Source organism: Choloepus didactylus, chromosome 12, assembly GCF_015220235.1.
Source record: "Choloepus didactylus isolate mChoDid1 chromosome 12, mChoDid1.pri, whole genome shotgun sequence".
NCBI lineage: Eukaryota > Metazoa > Chordata > Mammalia > Pilosa > Megalonychidae > Choloepus > Choloepus didactylus.
In genome coordinates this window covers 100,883,376-100,906,540 of record NC_051318.1, presented here as the reverse complement: position 1 = coordinate 100,906,540, position 23,165 = coordinate 100,883,376, and the positions used below count along the sequence as shown (strand labels likewise).

At 41.7% G+C, this 23,165-nt stretch overlaps 1 protein-coding gene across 4 annotated transcripts in view; it reads right to left on the bottom strand.

The window, feature by feature from the left end:
- Positions 1-6,599: 6,599 nt before the first annotated feature.
- RNASEH2B (ribonuclease H2 subunit B) overlaps positions 6,600-23,165 on the bottom strand; it is an 80,949-nt gene continuing 64,383 nt past the window's right edge. Inside the window, exons 10-11 of one of the 4 annotated variants that reach the window (XM_037799882.1) lie at positions 12,886-13,087; positions 6,600-7,345 (exon numbers count right to left, since the gene is read on the bottom strand). In XM_037799882.1, the coding sequence (XP_037655810.1) occupies positions 7,341-7,345; positions 12,886-13,087 (207 nt within the window). In that variant the 3' untranslated portion in view covers positions 6,600-7,340. Of the gene's footprint in view, positions 7,346-12,681; positions 13,088-18,597; positions 19,242-23,165 lie in introns of those variants that run through there. The other 3 variants (XM_037799881.1, XM_037799883.1, XM_037799885.1) reach the window with 3 other exon arrangements.

The window sequence follows — 23,165 nt, the reverse complement described above, 5'->3', positions numbered from 1 at the left end:
TCTTCTGGATATAAACTTAGTAGCAGGATTGCCAGGTCATATGGTAATTCTATACTTAGCTTTCTGAAGAACTGCCAAACTGTTTTCCACAGTGGCCACACAATTTTACAATCCCACCAGCAGTGAATAAGTATTCCTACTTCTCCACATCCTCTCCAACACTTGTTGTTTTCTGGGTTTTTTTTTTTGTTGTTGTTTTGTTTGTTTGTTTTTGTTTTTGTTATAGTAGCCATTCTAGTGAGTGGGAAATGATGTCTCGTGTTTTTGATTTGCTTTTCTCTAATAGCTAGTGAAATTGAGCATATTTTCATAGATTTTTGAGCCATTTGTATTTCCTTTTTGGAAAAGTGTCTGTCCATGTCTTTTGCCCATTTTTTTTTTTTAAATTGGGTTGTTTGTCTTTTTATTGTTGAGTTGTAGGATTTCTTTATATATTCTAGATAATAAACCCTTACAGATATGTGGTTTCCAAATATTTTCTCCCATTGAGTAAGTTATCTTTTCACTTTCGTGACAAAGCCCTTTGAGGTCCAAAAGTTTTTAATTTTGAGGAGGTCTCATTTATCTATTTTTTTTTGTTACTTGTGGTTTGTATATAAAATCTAAGAAATCATTCCCTAACTCAAGACCCTGCAGAAGTTTCCCTACAGTTTCTTCTAGGAGTTTAATAGTCCTGGTTCTTATATTTAAGTCTTTGATCCATTTTGAGTTCATTTTAGTATATGGTGTGAGATAGGGATCTTTTTTCATTCTTTGGCATATAGAGATGTAGCTCTGCCAGCACCATTTGTTGAAGAGACTGTTCTTTCCCAATTGAGTGGACTTGGCAGCCTTGTCACAAAGCACTTGGCCATAGATGTGAGGGTCTATTTCTGAACTCACAATTTGATTCCATTGTTAATATACCTATCCTTGTGCCAGTACATTGCTGTTTTGACCACTGTAGCTTCGTAATAAGATTTAAAGTCAGGAATGTGAGTCCTCCAACTTTGTTCTTTGTTTTCAAGATGTTTTTGGTTATTCAGGGCCTTTATCCTTCCAAATAAATTTTCTTTTATTTTGAAATAAATTCAAAGTTATAGGAACAGTTGCAAAAACAATACTAGCCCCATACACAGAACTCCAGCATACCCTGACCCCCCTCCCCCGATAGCTCAATCCACCAACCTTAATATGCTGTCACATCGCTATTTCTTTCCCTCCCTCCCTATCTATCATCCATCTATTGCTCTGTCTTCTGAACATATGAGAGTTAGCTGCACACATCCTTGAACAAACACTATAATTCACATATACACTTTCCATGAACAAGAACATTCTTTTATGCAATCCCATTAAGTGCAGCTAAGAAGTACAAGAGATTCAACAATGATACAAAGCTTACAGTCTATATTTCCTTTTCCTTATGTCTCAACTGCGTCCCTTTGAACCTCGTGTCCTCTATCCTCCAATCCCATCCAAGTTCATCCTTAGCATTCCATTGTCATCTAGTTAGACTGCCTTTTTTTTTTTTTCAGTTGTGGAAACATATATACAGCCTAAATCTTCCCATTCCACCCCCTCCCTAGCCTTCCATTAGTGGGATTAATCACATTTAGGAAGTTGTAATGCTCTTTCCCACCATCCATTACTAGAAATTTCCCTTCACTTCAAACAGCAACCCTACACTCATTTCTTAATTCCCCATTGCCCCTTCCCCCATTTCTCTTAACCCAAACTCTACTTTTCATCTCTATGGTTGTATTCTCTGACCATTTCTTTGTGTTTACTGTGGGGCTTAAAATTAACCTCTTAAATCCATATCAATCTTGTTTTTCTTTGATACCACCTTCACTTCAATAGGACACATAAACTATGTTCCTATACTCCTTCATTCCCCCACCTTTATATAGTTGTCTAAAATTACATATTTTACATCGAGTTCAAAACCAATGATTTGTCATAAGAGTTTGTGTATTTTATATCATGTAGGAAGTAAATAGTGGAGTTACAGTTAAAAAATTATTGACTTCTATTTGTATTCCATTGTGGTTGGAGAATGTGCTTTGAGTATATTCAATTTTTTTTTTTTTTTAATTTCTTGAGGCTTGTTTTATGTCCCAGCTTATGGTCCCTTCTGGAGAAAGATCTGTGATCACTAGAGAAAAATGAGTGTCCTGGTGGTTTGGGATGTAAGGTACTATATATGTCTGTTAAAATTCTCTATACCTCTTTCTCCTTTCTTTGTTTCTCTGTTTGTAGGGCTCCCTTTAGAATCTGAAGTATGGCAGGTCTTTTATTGGCAAAGTCTCTCAGCATTTGTTTGTCTGTGAAAAATTTAAGCTGTCCCTCAAATTTGAAGGAGAGTTTTGCTGGATAAAGTATTCTTGGTTGGAAATTTTTCTCTCTCAGAATTTTAAATATGTCATGCCACTGCCTTTTCACCTCCATGGTGGCCGCTGAGTAGTCACTACTTAGTCTTATGTTGTTTCCTTTGTATGTGGTGAATTGCTTTTCTCTTGCTGCTTTCAGAACTTGCTCCTTCTCTTCAGTATTTGAGAGTCTGATCGGAATATGTCTTGGAGTGGGTTTATTTGGATTTATTCTATTTGGAGTTCGCTGGGCATTTATGTTTTGTGTATTTATATTGTGTAGAAGGTTTGGGAAGTTTTCCCCAACAATTTCTTTGAATACTCTTTCTAGACCTTTACCCTTCTCTTCCCCTTCTGGGACACCAATGAATCTTAAGTTTGGACGTTTTATTTTACCTATCGTATCCCTGAGATCCATTTTGATTTTTTCGATTTTTTTCTCCATTCTTTCTTTTGTTCTTTCATTTTCTGTTCTGTGGGCTTCTAGGACACTGAGATGTTGTTCAGCTTCCTCTAGTCTTGTATTGTGAATATCCAGAGTCTTTTTAATTTGGCCAACAGTTTCTTTTAATTCCATAAGATCTTCTATTTTTTTATTTACTCTTGCAGTGTCTTCTTTATGCTCTTCTAGGGTCTTCTTTATGTCACTTATATCCTGGGCCATGGTCTTCTTGATATCCTTTAAATCCTTTGCCATGTTTTTGTTCCTCGATTGTAGTTCTTTGATTAATTTTGTGAGGTACTGTGTATTTTCTGATATCTTGATTTGTGTGTTTGGAGTTGGATTCTCCATATCTTCTGGTTTTATCATATGCATTAAGATTTCCTGTTGTTTTTGGCCTCTTGGCATTTGTTTTGCTTGATAGGGTTCTTTCAAGTTGTAAAAAAAAAAAAAGGGATATTGATCTAATTTTTCAGAAACACAGTTTGGTGATGTACCCTTTCTCTAACTAACCAGCAGATGGTGTCTGTGAGTCACCTATATCCCTCAAGTCAGTTCTCAACCTTGTTCCCATGATGTGTGGGGAAATGATTCTTGATTCTTGGGGGTTCAACTGGAGAACTCAGTTTGTGTGTGTTGCTGGAGCCGTCCACCCTGAATGTGGGGCATGTGTACGGGTGGCCAGGGAGGAAGGGCAGTTTTAATGTTCAAATTCCTCAGGTTCCCGGAGATTTAAGGCCACTGCAAGAGTCTAAGCCTTCATTTCAGTTCAGCCCCAGACCCTCTCTCTTGCTGATCCACAAACCACCGGACTTGGTGTAGAATCCCTGGATTCTCTGAGCGGGTCCCCGCTCCCAGCCACGATCCTCCAGGAGCTCAGCCGAGGGAATGCTGTGCTACATCACCAGTGCGTGCTGTCCCTCAAGGGGAGCCCTGGGCTGCCGGGCCATGCCGGAGCGCTTTCAGCCTGAAGCAAAAATGGCCGAATGGGGCATCTCAACCCCCTCCTCCTTGCACAGTTCCTCCTTCCCAGCTCCGGGACAACTGGCGGGGCTCTGGGCTGTGGCCACAGCCCTAGGCAGGAGTTTATCCAGCCCTCCAGGGGGCCAGCTGCTAGCTGTGGGGTTTCTTTCTGCTTCCGGCTCTCCCCTCCGTTCCCCCAGACCCAAGGGTATCTACAGTGGGCTATCTTCCCGGCCAGACACTGACAGGCCGGCCCAGCCCCCTCTTGCTGTGTTTTACTGTGTGGTTCCCACAATCGCAGCTGCAGCCGCTCCTGGGTTTTTCCCCCTTTTTTTTTAAAAGAGCCAGCCAGTCTCCAAACTCTGAACCCTGGCTTCCCCAGACTTCTGTGTGGCTACGGGTCTTCCAGCCAGCTTACTCACTCATTTCAGAATGCCAACTCCTGGTTTCACCAATTATATGGCCCCTCTGGAGCTAGGAGCCCTCGTCCAGCTGGCACATCGCTGTAACCGGTATTCTGGGTCACTTTCTGGTTTTTAGCTAGTGTTTTTCACGGAGGCATTTTTTTGCCCTGTCTCAGCTAGCCGTCATCTTAGTTTCTCCTACAAATAAATTTGATAATTAACTTTTTCATTTCTGCAAAGTAGGCTGTTTGAATTTGGATTGGGATTATGATGAATCTGTAAATCATTTTTAGTAGAACTGACATCTTAGCCATATTCAGTCTTCCAATCCATGAAACAGAAAGTCCTTCCATGTATTTAGATCTTATTTGATTTCCTTTAGCAATGTTTTGTAGTTTTCTGTGTACAAGGCCTTTATATTCGTGGTTAAATTTATTCCTGGATATTTGATTCTTTTAGTTGCTATCATAAATGGATTTTTTTCTTGATTTCCACCTCAGCTTGGTCATTACTAGGGTATAGAAATGCTACTGATTTTCACATGTTTGTCTTGTACCTGCCGTGTTGCTGATTTCATTTATTTCCTCTAGTAGCTTTGTGTTAACTTTTTGGGACTTTCTATATATCACGTCATCTGAAAATAGTGAAAGCTTTACTTCTTCCTTTCCAATTTGGATGCCTTATAGTTCTTTTTCTTGCCTAACTGCTCTGACTAGTACATTGTTGAATGACAATGGTGACAGGGGGCATCCTTGTCTTGTTCCTGATCTTATAGGGAAAGTTTTCAGAATTTCACTGCTGAGTATAAGTTTAGCTTTGTGTTTTTCATATATGCCCTTTATCGTGTTGAGGAAGTTTCCCTCACTCTTATTTTTCTAAGTGTTTGTATTCAGAAAGGATGCTGAGTTTTGTCAAAAGCCTTTTCTGCATCAAATGAGAGGATCATGTGGTTTTTTCCCCTTTGTTTTATTGATGAGATGTATTACATTAATTGATTTTCTTATGTTGGACTACGCTTGTGTACCTAGGATAAAATCCATTTGATCATGGTGTATAATTCTTTTGATGTGCTGTTGGACTTGATTTTCAAGAATTTTATTGAGATTTTTCATCTATAGTCATAAGAGAAATTGATCTGTAATTTTCTTTTCTTGTAGTATCTGTATCTGGCTTTGGTATTCGGGTGATATTGGCCTCTGTTTTAGTTTGCTAAGGTCGAGGAAATGCAGTATACCAGAAATTGACTTGCTTTCCCCCCACCACAGGAAGAAATAAAAATTTTTAATCATTAAGTTAATAATTTACTTTTAAAGAATAGAAGGGTAGTTAAAATATGTTTTACCATGGAAGCGGCACAATAAAACACCCACAGAGTACACTGTTCTTAAAGGTAAATGCTTCCACCCCTAGGTTTTCTTTTCTTTTCTTTCTTTCTTTTTCTTTTCTTTTCTTTTCATTTTTTTTCTTTCTTTCTTTTTCTTTTTCTTTTTTTTTTTTTTTTTTTTGTTGTTGTTGTTGTTGCTAGGCTGTCCAGTAGAGAATAAGAGAACAAAGAAGTAAACTTAAGGATTACATCAGTGGGAATTTTTCTTGATGCTGCTCTTGAAAACATCTTAAATCTTATTTATATAAATCAGTTATAGCAAAGTGAAAAAAGTATAACAATCTCTATTTTGTGCATCTCATGTCTGGCCTTCTCAGGAGTGTTAGAGGAAATTACTGGCAAGATGTATTTGAAGTAAATTTTATAATAGGGAAAAAGCATAAACTAGGAAGTTTTATGGTAGTTCTGCTTAAAGATTGCTTAAATAACTGTCTCACTGGTGAAGAATGCTTGACTCTTAGAAAACCCTTCTAGCAACTCTCTTATGTCAGTTCTTTTGGAGACTCCTTGTTCTCCCCAAGTTCAAAGGGTCTTCATGCATGCTCTCTAAGCCATACACCCAGGCCAATAAAATTAGACTTGCTTTTAAAAATGGGGATTTATTAGCTTGCAAATTTATAGTTTTAAGGCCATGAAAATGTCCAAATTAAGGCATCAACAGGGCAGGACCTTCTCCCTGAAGAAAGGCTGCTGGCGATCCTCTGTCACATGGGAAGGCACACGGTGATGTCTGCTGGTCCTTCTCTCCTGGGTTTCATCACTCTCAGCTTCTGGCTTCAATGTTTTCCTCTCAATGCCTCTCTGGGTGTGCCCTTGTCTCTCAGCTTCTCTGGGCTTTTCTGTATTTTATCCTTTAGTAAAGAACTCCAGTAAGAGGACTAAGACCAACCTTGAAAGAGGTGGGTCACATCTCAGTTGAAATAACCTAATCAAAAGGTCCCACCTACAATAGGTCTACACCCACAAGAATGGATTAAAAAACATGATCTTTTCTGGGGTACATACAGCTTCAAACCATCACAGTCCACCCTCTTGACCTCGAAAGGACATGTTCTTTCCATATGCAAAATACATTAATTCCATCACAATATACCAGAATCATTTCAGTAACAATATTAAGTATGAAATCTCATCAAAATCAGTTATAGGTGTGATCTGTACTGGGGTACAATTCTCCTCTGGATGTGGACCTGTGAAATTTAGAACAAAGTATCTCCTTCTAATATACAAGGGAAGGACAGTCACCGAGTAACATTCCTATTTCCATAGGGAGAAACGGAAAGCAAAACAGGGTTCATGGGTCACAAACAGTTTTGAAAACCTGCAGGGTATACTTCATTAGATTTCAAGGTTTGAAAGTCATCTATAGAATGACATTTTGTCCTAAAGGATTGATAGAGAGAGAGCCCCACTCTTTCCAAGGGCTTGTGCAGTGGCTCTGCTCTCTCTAAACACTGGACTCCAATATCTCCAAGCATTGGGGTGTGGCCCTGCTCTTTGCTCCACCTCAAGCATTGGGGTGATGGCCAGACTTTCTGTAATCTCTGGGGCACAGGGACTCAGAACAGTGCAGTAGTGGCCAGACTCTCTCCAATCTCCCAGGCATCTGAGAACACTTCCTGAACAATGGGATGGCAGGCCTGCCCCTGTAAGCTCTGGGGCAGACTCACTCTTTCCACATATATGGGTGAGTCCACTCTCTAGGCCTGAGAAGATGTCTTCACTCCAGCCCTCAACTTCCATGGTTCTGCCTTTGAAGTCATTTTTACTTCAACATGTCCTATTTTCTGACCTTTTTAGTCTGTGCTGGCAGTGATTCCATTCATGCAGATATCACAAAAAAAAAAAAAAAAACAAAAAACTTGTCAGTTTCACATGCAGTTCACAGGGTTCCCAACTGTCAGACAATAAGACTTTCCACAAATCCTTTCTGGATAACTGCCTTTCCAAACCTGACTCATACAGAAATGGTTTCCTGGTTCTGTGTTCAGTTGTATCCTCACATGGGGCTCTATTCTCTGGAGACTCATTTTCTGGAAGCCCAGAATTTCCAACCCATCAGTTTCTGGTTTCTTTGCACCCAGCAGTACAGTTCTCAGCTTATCCCATTTCTCCCACATCTTACTGTAAGCTGCAAGGAAAAGCCAGGCTACACTTTCCACATTTATTTTGGAAGTTCTTCAGCTAAATATTGAAGCTCGTCAGTTTCAAATTCTGCCTTCCATCTGACATCAGTACTCAATTTTGCCAAATTCTCTGCCACTTTAAAACAAGGATCACCTTTCTTTCAGGTTGCAAAAGCTGTTCTAACATTTTGTTATTTGCAAACTCAGCACCCCACTCTTCTGGTACCAAAATCTGTTTTAGTTTGCTAAAGCTGACAAAAAGCAATATACCAGAAATGGACTGGCTTTTAATAATTGGAATTTAGCTAACAAGTTTACAGTTCTAAGGCCATGAAAATGTTTGTTTGAATCTGCTGTGTGTGCCTCTTGTGTACTTTCAGTCTCTACTATTGTGCCTTTCATCCCATAATTTCTGTTATGTTTCTTTATATACTATCTATTTCTTCTTTATGCTCACACATTGTGTTCTTAAGATCATTTATCTCTTTATCTGTATTTTACTTCATCTCCTTGAATTGATTTAGGATATTAGTTTGAACTTTTTTGATTAGTTTTTCCAAATTTTATGTTTTTTTCTGAAGTTTTAATTTGTTCCTTTGACTGAGCCATATCTTCTCATTTCTTGGTATGGTTTGTGGTTTTTGGCTCATTTCTAATGCATCTGAATATCTTGATGCAGAAATTCTGAAGGTCAGTTTCTCCCTCTTGTCTAGGATTTTATTGTTGATTGATTTTGTATTAAGGCTCTTCTTTGATGCTAGGTTGAACTTATTCTACACCTTTAGAGTAGCTTGTGTTTACCTGTTCAGATTTTCTCAGCTCTTCATCATCTGATTCTTGCCCTGGATATGCAGTATAATTTTTAAGATTGCACTTTTTGTGCAAATGTTTCACCTGCCAGAGAGAGCTCCCTTTCCTCTGTTCCTTCTCTGGGAATCTTGATCTGTTCTGTTTGTTTTTGTGCAGAATTTCCTCCCCAGCTTCTATGATTAGTTTAAATTCTCACTCAGTGCCCTCTTTTCCTTATGCTTTCAGTTCTGGGATTCTTCCTGTATTACAGTAGTTCAGTTTAAATCCCCACCCTCTTTTTTTCTGTGAGGATTTTCTGCCTCTGATTTCTTCCCTGATAGGGTTTTGTGCCCTGGGAAGCCACATGGGGTCAGTCCAGAAAGGTGGGTGTGCTGGTTTGGACGTATTATATCCCCCCAAACTCCATGTTCTTTGATGAAATCTTGTTGGGGGCAGATGTATTTGTGTTGATTAAGTTGGAACCTTCGGATTAGGTTGTTTCCATGGAGATGTGACCCACCCAACTGTAGGTGATAACTCTGATTAGATAATTTCCATGGAGGCATGGGCCTTGATTAGTTTACTAGCGCCCTACGTAAGAGCACAACCAGAAGAAACTCAGTGCTGCAGCTTAAAGAGACATTTTGAAGAGGGCAGTTGGAAGCTGACACTGACATTTTGGAGAACACCATTTTGAAATGCAACCTGAGAGCAAGCGGATGCCAGCCATGTGCCCTCCAAGCTAACAGAGGTTTTCCGGATGCCAATGGCCATCTTTCAGTGAAGGTACCTTATTGTTGATGCCTTACCTTGGACACTTTATGGACTTAAGACTGTAACTTTGTAACCAAATAAACCCCCTTTTTATAAAGTCAATCCGTTTCTGGTATTTTGCAAAATGGCAGCATTAGCAAACTGGAACAGCGGGTCACTTCTGAAAAGTCCGTTTCACATTTAGGTGTTCCAGCCAACAGAAATTGGACTGAGTGAGTGCACCTCTTGCCAACAGTTCTGTCATGCGCTCTGTTACCCATTCCCGCCTGGGGGGTACTTTTTTATGCAGCATGACTTAGAGGCTGGGTTCCACCTGGGTCTCTGTGGACTCGGGTCCCTGTATCTGGATATGCGTGGGGTTCTAACTTGCTGCTGTGAGTGGCTCTACAGTCTGCCTCCATGATGGGAGGGATCTGGAACCTGCTGCTTCTGTGCAACCCCCAAGCTGTGTGGGACCAAGTACGGAGGAGGGTTCCAGACTAGCTGGTCCAGGCTAGAAATTTCCTATCTGATATTTTTCTTTTTCTTCATTTCAGCATTTGTGGAGTCCATTTTCAGTCTCAACCATCCTCCAGAGTTCTAAGCAAGTGCAATTTGTCCTTTTATTAGCAGATTCTCTGGGGAGACTTTTTCAGGGGATGTTTTACATTGCCATGTTGATGATGTCATTCCTTCCACAGTCATTCTTTTAATTCAGGATATTTAATCTACCCTTCATATTGATTTAGCTTCTGATCATGAAGGCAACCAAAATAATTGGAACCACTCTGCTGTTAGTCCACTAGCGACTGAACCCAGCCTGCTTGGGCTGGTGCTCTGGAAAGTACACTGTAAACAAGAGGGTATTCATCTAATACATTTAAATAATTTCATCATTTAGACAAACCACCCCTTTTTGAAACAAACCAAGTGGCTCCATGTCTCTCTTCCCCAAATCATTTCTTAAAAACAAGAAAAACCAAACAAAATTCAGTGGGGCTTTTGTTTTCATTTTTAAAAATAAGACATTGCATTTTGACTATTTCTCATTGTTCACTATGAAATCAATGCAAATGACCTTAGTTTTCATAAAAGATAAAAAGGTCAAAAATGTATTTCCTAAAAGTACATTTGCTTAGAAATTCTTTTCATCTCGTGAACTTCCTTGGCCTTATAAACCTGTCAGCAGGACAAGGTGGGGGCAGTTTCCTGCAGCCATAAATTCCACCGCCCTTTCTACAAGTCTTTATTCTTTGGAAATACAAACACTTGTGTTGAAAAGCATTAATGGGGAGAGAAATGAGCAGCGAGATGATTAGTGCACATTAGGTGATTTGCTGCCTCTGGTGAGCTTGTTAACAATGAAAGCAGATTTGATCAGCTTCGGGAGCCAGCACTTGACTTCACACCTGGTTCTTGGCAGGAGCAGTGGAGAAACAAAGTCTCCAACCTGTGCTTCTGCCCTGCCTGGGCCTGCCCAACCCCAGGGCCCCCAGACAACTGGGCCCCTGCACCGTGCATCCCCAATGGCTTGTTAGCAGCCCTTGTTGAGTCTACCTGGGGCAGATATTCCAGCCATAACTTATCTTGGAACTTCCAATGCCAGCTTTAAGCTGCAACACCAGGCAGGGATCAAAAGGGAAATTATATCCCAAAGTGATTCTCCAAACCCCAAGGAGCTAAGTCTCCTCCTTCCTGAATCCTCCCACTTCCCATTCTAAGGAAAGAACAGGTGGGTACATAGCAGGTGCACATGGTGGTAGCTCCTGACCCCTCCTTGTCCTTGGCTAAAGACCACCTTCTCCATGGGCCACCCCATTGACATGTGATCACCCCAACGTCTCCCTTACCTCACCCGACTACTGCACACTCCATAACACATTCCCTGCATGGCCACACTGGGTGCTACGAAGGAAACCCAAATCCCAATTCTGCCAGTTAACAGATGATGCACCTCATTGTTCACTGTCTTGCATAGAGAAGGGTTAAAAAGTGGCACACGGATGGATTTAGTCACTGGAGGAGAGAGCTCCTCAGTGTAATAAAAAGCATGTGTACTCTCATCCCTGGTAATGAGCTGTTACCAGGCATTCAAAATAAAGTTAATTAACATCTCTGATATGTAAAGTGAAGCATATATGTCAAGGGGAATGAGTGGAGGTTTAGACTCAATGAATGACCTAGTGGTCATTATTGAAAACCAATCTCATTGATTGTTTTGTTCTTTCCAACAGTGGTGGTTTCAGGAGCGACCCTATCTGAAGGTGCCCCAATTTTTATGGCTTTGAGTTCTACCTGCTCTCCCTGGTTATTCTGCCTCTTCTTGAGCTGTTGTGGGGAAAGGTGTCATTTCTTCCTCTTACATGCGCATGCCTATTGGCTGTGAGCTAGAGAGCCAGAAAACTAAAATTTTAACAAGTGTTTTTACAACAAGAATAAAGTGGCCTTGAGTAGATGTATGGACCTTGGGAAACTGGATTGCTCCACTGGGGCTGCGGTGGGGACGTGAGGGTGGTGGTGGGGGGCAACTGCACATTAAACATATTAAAATCCCAATGCCCAGGCCACACCTCAGACCCATAATATCAGAATTTCCAGGGTGAGACCCCGGCATTATCTTTTCTAAAGCTTCCCGGGTATTCCCAACATGCAGCCAAGTTAAGAAGTGCTGCTCTGGATGCCGAGGCGTCAGTACGTTACTGATGAGGCTGACGTGCAGTAGGTAAGGGAAAAGTCAATAAGGTCAGTAAAACAGAGTCTAGGGCAGTGAAGTCCCCAGCCCTTCTCTCCTGCCCCTGCCACTTCAGATCCAGAATATTAATCTTCATCAGAAAAAGATTCTGATGGATTTTGACAGTGCTAAACTTCCTGAGTGATTTCCTTTTTTATTCTGTATTGTTCACAAGTATGTAAATTCTCCATTTGGTTAATGTGCTGGTTTGGAGCTGTTATGTACCCCAGAAAAGGCCATGTTCTTTTAATCCACATCTGTGGGTGCAGACCTGTTGAGGGGAGGATCTTTTGATTAGGTTGTTTCAATTGAGATGTGACCCACCTCATTCAACATGAGTCTTAACCCTTTACTGGAGTCCTTTATGAGGACAAAACAGAGAAACATCCAGAGAGCTTGGAGAGAAAGCCCCAGAGGAGCTGACAGAGGAAGCCACTGAAGCCAGAAGCTGAAAGCAACAAAACCTGGGAGAAGGACCAGCAGAGTCCAGCCATGTGCCTTCCCATGTGACAGAGGTGTCCCAGGTGCCAGCAGCCTGTCTTCAGAGTCCAGGTATCATCCTGTTGATGCCTTGAATTGGACATTTTCACAGCCTAAGAACTGTAATTTGCAAGTGAATAAATACTCATTGTAAAAGCCAACCCATTTCTGGTATATTGCATCCCAGCAGCTTTAGCAAACCAAAATAGATAATTAGGATGTAGTTAATAGATTATAATATTCCTTACTTCTCTTAAGAATTTCCACAGGATAGACTTAGCTGTAGGCCTCTGAGGTCATTTTCATTGTTGTTTCAAAAAATATGTATTGAGCCACTCATTAAATGTCAAAAAAATTGCAAGGTTTAGGGGATACAATGGTGGGGTGACAGCCTCGAAGACCATTCCCAGATCACAGATTCATTATAAGGACTCACAGAAATCAGTACATGGCTGTACTCACAGCTAAGATTTATGACAGCTGGATTGTAAGGGAAAATGACAAGGGGGCATCTGGAGGAAACCACGGGCAGGCTCCACGCAGGGCACACTCTCCCCCAGCCTCGAACACGCAGCGCCATCCATGCAACGTTTCTACCTTGGAAGCCCATTGGAGACTCACGCCCAAGGTTTCCCCTGGGGGCCTCTGCCAACGTTTCAGACCCCTAGAAGGCAAGCACAGGGTCAGCATAAACCACATTGCTTGTACAAACAGTTTAGACACAGGCAGCCCCTCTTATCCCTTTGAGAAAGGTGCACATCAGTGCAGGAATGTTCAGCAGCCAAGTTCCAGGACACCAGCTTGCGAGCAGGCCTTTCTGAGGAGCGAAGTCTCGGGCTTGCAGTGTTCATTCTCTCCTGCACAAATGGGGAGCGAAAATGGTCTCTGCTTTCATGAAGCTGCGTGCAATTGGGAAGGACAGTCAACCAATAGTCATCTGTACCATATAAAAACGGGAGTGCGGTAGATCCAGGGAGGTGGGGCACAGTGTGCCCTGTGGACTGGTGAAAAGAGACCCGGAGGTGCAGGTCAGGGGACCCCCGCCCCCGCCCCCCACAGGCTTCCCTAAGGCACAGCTCTAGGCTGAGCTCTGAGGAAAGGGGAGGCCTGAGTTAATTTGAGAGGGGCTGGCAGAACATTCCAGATAGCGGAAAGGGCAAGCCTGAAAGCCCTGGGGTCAGAGCAACCAGGACGTGGCTGAGTCTGGGAAGGGAGTGTGGCTGGAGCAGAGGGGAGGCAGGGGCTGCGGCTTGCAGAGCGTCTCAGGTCACAGCGAGGATGTGGGGGTTCATCCTCAGAGCAAGCAGCGGCAGGTGCTAAGTGAAGCTGAGGGGTGCAGCTCGTGGAGGGGGCTCAGACAGGCTCGCTCGCCAGCGGTGGGGAGCAGGGACCCGGCGGGCTTGCAGGGTCCACGCCACCAGGGGGCAGGGGAGACACAGCAGCCATCGGTTAAGAGGAAAGATTTGGGCCCATTAGAGGGCGTTGGGGATGGAGCCGAGTTTCTGGCTTTGTGAGTTTCACAGGGTACAGTTGGAAGATTCAACACGGGGTGGTGGGGTTGAAAGGAGAAAACGGGTCGAGGATGAGCTGGCTTGTACGACTGCATAAGCACGAGGGCAAACTGAAGTCAATCGCATTTGTTTTTAAGGCGCTTTTCTTTTCGCCTTTCTATTGATGTACGTATTTATTTTTGGTCAAGGAGAAGAGAGTGGTTTGAGTTGCCTTTGAGAAAGCCACATGTGACAGCATGTAGGGAGTGGGCGTTTGAGTCTGATGCAATTGAATCCAGGGGTGCTGAGCACATCATCTAAGAGAACGGTGCACAATAAGACAAGACCCAGGTCTTGGGTCAGATTTTGAGGAATAGCAAAAGTTATCTTTTCCAAAACTATGTTGGACTGGTTGTTTTTAGAGTTTTAGGGACCAGCCAGGTTCTGGAGTCCAGTTCTAAAACTTTGAAATAATAACTGAAAGGCAATATTGAGCCTGACCAACCTCTTAGAAAAAAATACCTAACACCTCAATATATAGCACTGAGTAGAACACAACTGGGTTTTTCAACAGCCGGTGATGTTGAAGTTCTCAGCGGCTAAGTAAAGATGGACCAAATGATGTGAACATACACCTGTGAACAGACAAATGCACAACCACTACAACAGCCCAGAACAACAAGCAAACACAAACAAACCAGTGCCCGAGGGTTCCTGACTGGAGGGAGTTCTCTGGAAGGCTTTGTAAAGGAGGGCTGATGAGCAGCTGGGAGGCTTTGCTATCCCTGGACTGGTGTGTGCTTGTGATCTTAAAGTGTTGTGAGTGTCACCCCTGCTATAACATGTCCCCAGAGGATTTCACAGAACATCAGTTCATCAAGATGCTAAATGGGGAAAAGGTTACTGAGGCAAAACATGTTTTAGAAATAGTGACTACTATTTCTGTTTCCAGGAGTTTTGCAATGCACATTAAGAAATGTGTCCCTATATTAACAGTGATGTCTGTTTTCCTTCCAAACAAAGGACTATACTATAAAACTCATGAATCTTTCTTTATACTTTACTCTGAAGGACAATGTCTTTTTACAACTTTTAATCGCATGGGAGAAATTCTCATAGAATATTAAATGAAAGGGGCAGATTAAAAAATAATAGATTCCAATTGAGCAAAAACATGTACAATTTTAAAATTTTGGTTTTGAGATAACTTTTGTATTAGTAAGCTAATTTAAAAATAAGAAAAATATCAACCTAAAAAAAAAAAAGAGAGAGAATAAAAAGAAGAAATGTGCCCCAAAACCCATCAGGAAAGAACTCTGTTTAATGTAGTATAAACAATTAATTTTGCCACAAACCCTTCTTCACATAATATCTATCATTATCCAATGTCTTTGGGCAAAAATGATATAAAGATAAACATATCTCTATCTTAAAAATGCTTCAAGGCTATCAAGTTTTATAATTTCCTTTATAAAAGTTACCTGAGACATATAAAATAATGGGGAAGTGAAAAATTGATTTAGGACCATACAATTTTACACTTTTCTAGAAGTAGACTAAATGACTTTAAAACCATTAAAAGCATAGTATCAATCTATCTTAATCCATAAAGTTCCTTTGAAAAACTGATCACTAGAGCTCAGGAGTTGAGGCTCTAAATTCGTGCTGTAAAGTTGAGCAATTTGGTTACTGTCTGCTGGGGAGAAAACAGGGAAGGCTTTACAACAGCAAGTGTGAGACATTATCTTCTCTGCTCTCCTTAACCAGTCATAGATTCATACATGTTTTTCTTGTACCTCAGTTTTCTGAATAGGAACACCAATTCTTGGTTCTGGTTGTGAAATACCCCAGAGCATTTGTAATTATTTCTAGGGTTCTTACAACATCTTCAAAGCAGAAATAATGAATTGTGCAATTCGAATACACAAAATGTAAAGCAAAGCATATATTTTTGATTGGATAAGGAAAAAGTCAAGGACTCAAATAATCAAATAGCATGGCTCCGAAACCCTGAAAGGTTTGGAGAAAGGAGAAAAGCAATTATTTGATGACTTACAATTTCCTAAATATCCACTTAAAGGCTAAGCATAGAAAGTAGAACATATATGTAATGATCCTTCCTCTCAGAAACTTACATACTAAAGGAAAGACACAAAGGTTAACAAAAAAAATATAATCATGACAGAGAAAAAAATTTAAGGGACTAATGGTCTAAATTAATCATTTGAGTATTTTAAGTAACTATTTTATTGTTTTTCTATTAATAGTAATACATGTTTATTATAGAAAATTTCTACTGAAGGGAGGCAAACAAGAAAGAAGAAAGAAAGAGAGGGAGGGAAGTAGGAAGGTAGGAAGGAAGGGAGGGAGCAGTGCCCATTTCCACATCCTCTCCAGCTCTGAGGATTGCTTTTTTTTTTTTTAAGTCTTTGACAATTTGATTGGGAAGGAATAGCTTATTTTATTTGTACCTCAGTGATTCACTGAGTGTGGAACACAGATAAAATGCTCAGTGCTGTGGGAAATAGAAGCACGAACCAGACATTTTCTGCCCTCAAGAGACCTGGCAACTCTGCTGGGAAACCGCCTTCTGCGTGGTGGCAGGGGACTGGAGAGAAAGGGCATGTTTGAGAGAGCTGGGGTTTTACTGTGATGACTATTTTAATTTTAGCTTTCCTGTGAGGCACTTCTGGAGGAGGAATCAATAGGATTTGATTCTTGGATAACATGATGCAGCGGATGGAATGAAAAATGACCATAGAGTTATTAGCTAGAAAAATGACAGACTTGGGTATTGGAAATTGGAAAACAAAGAAAAGAGCCTGATTCAAGAGCTAAGGATACAGTTAGCCAGTGGAGTGTGGGGCAAGGAGAGGGGGGTAGTATCATGAATTATTTTCATAAAGGAAAAATCAAATGGATTTTTGTAATTTTAGATGTAGTAAAATTTGAGGTGTTAGTTCTTCAAAGTTCAGAGGCCACTGGAATATGAGTTGGGGGTACAGATGAGAGAGGGGCTTCCAGTGACAACTCGGTATCATGTGTCCAGTGACATTGGCCAGCAAGGAATGAATTAAATTTGATGGCATGCATATAAAAGCAGAGGGGCAGTCTCCCCCCTATGTGGGACCTGACTCCCAGGGGTGTAAATCTCCCTGGCAATGCAGGATATGACTCCCGGGGATGAATCTGGACCCAGCATCGTGGGACTGAGAACATCTTCTTGACCAAAAGGGGGATGTGAAATGAGATGAAATAAAGTTTCAGTGGCTGAGGATTTCAGATGCAGTCAAGAGGTCACTCTGGTGGACATTCTTATGCACTATATAGATAACACTTTTTAGGTTTTAATGTATTGGAATAGCTAGAAGTAAATACCTGAAACTACCAAACTCCAACCCAGTAGCCTTGACTTTTGAAGATGATTGTATAACAACGTAGCTTACAAGGGGTGTCAGTGTGATGGTGAAAACCTTGTGGATCACACTCCCTTTATCCAGTGTATGGTTGGATGAGTAGAAAAATGGGGACAAAAACTAAATGAAAAATAGAGTGGGATGGGGGGATGATTTGGGTGTTCTTTTTTTAATTTTATTTTTTATTCTTATTCTGATTCTTTCTGGTATAAGGAAAATGTTCAAAAATAGATTGGGGTGATGAATGCACAACTATAAGATGCTACTGTGAACAGTTGATTGTACACCATGGATGACTGTATGGTATGTGAATATATTTCAATAAAACCGAATTTAATTAAAAAAAAAAAAAAAAAGCAGAGGGGCAGGGACAGAGGCGACTATTGAAGCCAGTGGGAGAAAAAGCCGTGCCACAAGTGCTCTGTAAATTGGGAGTGCCTCATCCATCTGGGACTGCGGTGGCCCCCCAGAGGTTTCTCAGAGGTTAAGTCTACTTGAAGGAGGGAGAGGTGGGGGTCCACCCGTGTCCCTGACAGCCATCCCGTTAGCGGGTCTCCCACCCCGAGAGGTGGTCCTCAGAGGCTGGTGGATCTGCTCAAGGACACGGAACACTCTCAGCTATAAAACTCCAATGCAGGCAATTGCTTCAGCTCGAAATAGATTTCCATGGATAGTGCTTGGGATCATGCAAGATGATGGAAAAAGCCAAATTTTAATTCCACAAATGGGTGTGGAACCATGCGTCAGGCTCCTGACTCTGACCAAAATGGCCTGTATCCCCATGGGCCATGCCTCCTGCATTCTGAATTCTGCAGCTGGCACCCCTGAGTTGGTTCTTGGACAGAAAGGATTTGCTGATCAACTCAGAAGTATGGGGATCTTCCAAGTCCCCTGAGGTTAAGGGAAATGTCTGGTGTGAAAGAAGGCATGTAGAAAGCACTGGGTACTTCCCAGAACCGGGGCCTACTCACCTGACGGATAGAGATCCAGAAACAAAATTATTTCCTGAAGAAGAGGTGCAAGGTCCCGTTTAAATGCAGGAAGATGACAGCGCAGTGTTCGCCCGTTTCTCGTTGCAGGTCAAGTGGAAGAGGCAGCCCATGTCCCTGCACATTTTCGCACAAAACCCCCACTGCCTCCTAAAACATATTCACTGCACCAGAGTTCCCCAGTAAATTACTTCTTGGCATCTACTTTCAACCACAACTGCTCCCTCCCCCCCATTGTATGCCCTCGCTCAAAAAATAATAATACACATACTGGACAAATCTCTTAAAAATGAAGCCACTTTATAACTCCAGGAGATCATAAAATGCACATGTTTAGGTATCGTTATGAATTAGATGCTGCCAAATTGATATGGGGCAAAGAAGGGTCAGGATTTTTTTTTTTCCTTCTTCCCTTAAAGTAAGGGTTGAAAACTGGTTGACTGAAGTTTCTCCTGTGGAATCAAGAGCCCCAGGGATACAGGAGAGGCCCACGTGCCTAGGAAATGGCCTGGATTTCACAGTGAGCCTTCTCCTGACGTTTTGAAATCTTTGCTATCCTGCAAAGACCCATGCCTTTTCTGGGGGTGGGGAGCAGATAGCAGAGGCTGCGGGGCCTCGGATTCCCCAGACAGCAGAGCCTCGCTGGCAGTCCACACTCAACACCCGTTCTCCACCACAGCAGCGCGTTGCCAGTGCTCCAGCGGGACGTGCCACATCCACACGCACAAGTGTATTACACAGATCAAATAAAAGCATTCGCAGTTAGTTCTTTAAAATACGCCTTTTTGCATTTGGTGATTTTCTAGAAAGTGCAGAAGAAAAATAGCCTTAGTTCCTCTGAGAGAATCTGAAGTTGCATAGACCGCTGCTGGGCCTTAGGGAGCTGCCTTCATTTTGTTCCTTTTCTGTCTTTGTGCTGCCATCTAGAGAGAAAAGGGAAATGTGTTGTATCCAAAAGGGGAAAGGATCGCACCTAAAATCCCAACACCCTCTGCGGTTTCTAGACCAGAAAAGCAAGGCTGGCTCGTTGGGTCCTGAGAACCAGCAGCTGTTCGTTTTCACGTCTGAGAACATTCTGCCAGCGAACCCTGCCGTGTCGCCAGCCTCAGTGAGTCCGTCCTAGGGCCACATATCAGGATGCTGGAGAGTGAACCAATAAGGACGTTTTTCTTCCAATGTTCAAAGGGAGTGAGATGCGAAATAACGTTAGGGTCGCCCAAACGTATGGAATGCACATCATTGTTCTAGAAAAAAATCTAAACTTCAAGAAATGTCAAAATAAGGTTCTAAAAGGAATAATGCTTAAACCATTTCTTCTTTTCTTAAGGCAAATCCTTAAGAAAAAGTAGGAAGCCTTACATGGATTTTAATGTATAAAAAACGCAGAGTTGCTGCTGGAAACAGTAGCTAACATCTTTCTGAAGAAAGCAACCCGATGAGTTTGTTTCTACAAGCAGCCTGCTTGTTGAGTATGAAGTTAAAAGTAATCTATTCTAGAGCTACAAGTTACAAAAAAAAATTGTGGATGGGGATCAGATTTCTATGCTGTAATGAAGATAAGATGTGAAGGTCCGGCTTTCCCTGACCAATAAAGACTGCATCCTCCCCTCCTGCCCCCGGCTGCCAACGCAGAACCCTGTCCCCTTCCTGCTCATATTTTCCCACCTTCCCTGACACCACGAGACACCCCGCCTGATGGCCACCCCAGTACCCGGAACATTCTTTGGCATGTGGTGGGTGCTCAGTACATGTTACCAAATGAACAAATGAATCTAAACGTATTCCTTGCTTCTGTTTTCCTTTGCAAGAACAAGCAATATGACTACCTTTAATTTCATATATATTCTGATGAAAACACATGTGTAAAGTGACATCTCTTTTAACCTCCGTGAAGAAGCCCTTATTCTTGGGTCAATCTCAATTGGCGTTTCTTCCCCCCTCTCAAATGGGCTGGGGTGCGAGACCACTACAGTAACATATATTAATGAAAGTACAGCAACTGCTAAAAAGCTGACAGCTGAATTACAGATCTGACATGCCAACGTAGCAGATAAAGTGGAAGCCTTACTTAAATTTTGGCTCATCACCGCCGAGGATAAATTGACCTGCAAAATTCATTTATGAAGCAGAATACAATCTTAAAATAAAATTCACAATTAAAACAAACAACTTAAGAGTAAGCGTCCAGAGCCACACAGGCTATGGCCTGACTGACAACCTCAGGAAAGCAGAAAGGAGAGGCTCTGCCACCTACTGTCTGTGCAGCTCCACTTTGACCATCTACAAGGCAGGGGTACGGCCTCTTTCTGGTCTGCCTCGGAGGGCTGTTGTAATTGTAAAGATTAATTTAAATACTAAACCTGCGATTGCTGTGAAAACTTCCTAGGATGTAACGGAAGTCAAAGAGAGGGCCTATGGAGAGAGGGAACCTGGTGAGGTGCAGACTGCGGAGTCCCGGGTCCCGGGTTCAAGATCTGGCTCAGTCATTTATTAGCACGTGATCTGACCCAATAATGCTACTGGTGTTCCATGGTTTCTCGAAGGATTAAACACATAAATTCATATGCAATGAACTTTAGAAATTGCAAAACACAGGTTTTTTTGTTCTTGCTTTGTAATCATTGTGATCTTTGTATTTCTTGCCATTACAAAGTAATGTGATCTTTGGAAAATGGAGAAAAGAAAAAAAAAATAACATGACAACCACAAAATCCAGTATGAGCATTTTAGTGTGTCTCCTTCCCAACCGTCTTCCAATGAACAGATGTGATGATTCATCTAATGGGTCTAGAGGAGTGGCTGGGGCCCAGTGAGAGTTCATCAAATGCTAACCCTGAAAGCATTTTTCTTACAGGGGTGTGTGAGGGGGGGCTCCCCAAGGCATCAGTGATTGCAGGAAAGGACATGAAACAGCTCAGATAATGGCACATCTCACGGATGAGGTGCTGATTTGCCCCAGGTCTCAGAGTTAAGGCAGGGCTGGGACCACAGCTGGGTATAAATCTTAATTCAATGAATTAGTCTTTTTAGTACAGAAACAGGGTCAATCATTTGAAGTCCCTTTTCACTTCATTTGCACTTTAAAAGATGAAGGTATTTGTTTTCTGTTGTTGTCAAAGGTTTCAGAAATAGAAACTACACTGTACAGTTAGTCAGTGCATGGGTGCATTTTAGTTTCTTACTTCCCAATTGTCTCTGTGTCTTGCTAAGACCCCAAGCAGGAGAAGTATGATCTTGGAAATGGAAAGCAACACATCACGGAAAAGACCTGACTTGACAGAAAACAATTCCACTTGGCACCCCCAATAAACCTGATGGAGAAAAGTCTCCTGGGACTGCAGAATGAGAGAAGGATAAACCTTGAAAGATGAAAGGACATGAGAGTGATGATATAAGGAAAACTTAAATAGAAGATAAATTAGAGAGCCCAAGACTTAAAAACAGAAAGAACATTGGTAATCTGGGATCAGTTTCACAAGATGTACGGTTTGATGGAAGAGATTGAGGTACTTGTGTGTGTGTGCCCAAGTGGTTTCATAGTTTGCAGAAATATTCTGAAGCTTTTCCTAAACTCAGCACATTAATCATAATGAAAAAAGATGTAAGGGAAGCAACGGGCTAAGGCCTTTGAGTAAGCTCAAGTACCCTGATGCTTGGTATAATGAAGCCTAAATGAGCTCTAGTTTGAAATTCTTTAAAGAATTTAAAAGCAAAGAAAATATATGTCTATGTATGTGTATGAGCATATATGTAAAGTGTCTGTATGTTTGCGTGTATGTGTACAAGTGTGTGCATATGTATATGTTACCTATGTGTGTATGTTATACCCAGAGTAGCCCTTTGTTTCATTTCTTGAGCTGATTTGGATCAGTTATGTACCCCACAAAAGGCATGTTCTTTTAATCCAATCTTGTGGGTGCAGAGCTATTGTGGGTGGGACCTTTCGATTACGTTGTTTCCATGGAGATGTGACCCCGCCCATTCACGGCGGGTCTACATTAGTTTACTAGAGTCCTTAAGAGAGCTCAGGGAGGGAGAGCTCAAAGCCAACACAGACTCAGATGTTTGGAGTTGCTAAGCTAAGAGATGAAGCCCAGTGTTTGCCTGGAGAAGCTAAGTGAGAACCCACAAGTAACACAAACCAAGAGCAAAGGACCAGCAGATGCCAGGCACACACCTTCCCAGCTGACATGGGCATTCTGGAAGCCATCAGCCTTTTCTCAGTGAAGGTACCCACCTCTTCATGCCTGAATTTGGACATTTTCATGGCTTTAGAACTGTAAATTTGCGAACTAATAAACCCCCATTGTAAAAGCCAATCCATTTCTGGTATATTGCATTTCTGGAAGCTTTAGAAAACCAGAACGTTTTTCAAATACTATTCAGCTCCTAGTTAATGGTGCACATTCCAGGTGAGATTATGATCTTCATCTTCCATCAAAGGTGAAGTCAAATATGCAAGAAAACAAAATTGCTGATCTCCAAAGTCCCATTTTATAGGTGGCTAAGTTATGACGTGAGCTCCTATTTAAAGTTCATTGGAAGACAAAGAGTCTCTATAGACCATATCTATATCTACATATTCTCAAAATTCAGTAGTTTGGGTTGCAGGCTAATATAAATAATATCTAAATGCCAGTAAAAGCAATTTCTTAATAGCAGGCTGGCCACGGAGGTAAATGATGTATTCTAATTTCAGATCTTATGCCACCTAGATAAAATGACTAGAGCAAGTGCAGTCTGCATCAACCGACAGAAAAAAATGTGCAGCCCTTTATCCAGAGAGATAAAAGATTGCATCTGTTTCATTTACTATCAGCATCATCAATGTACAAGTTGAAGGCTCA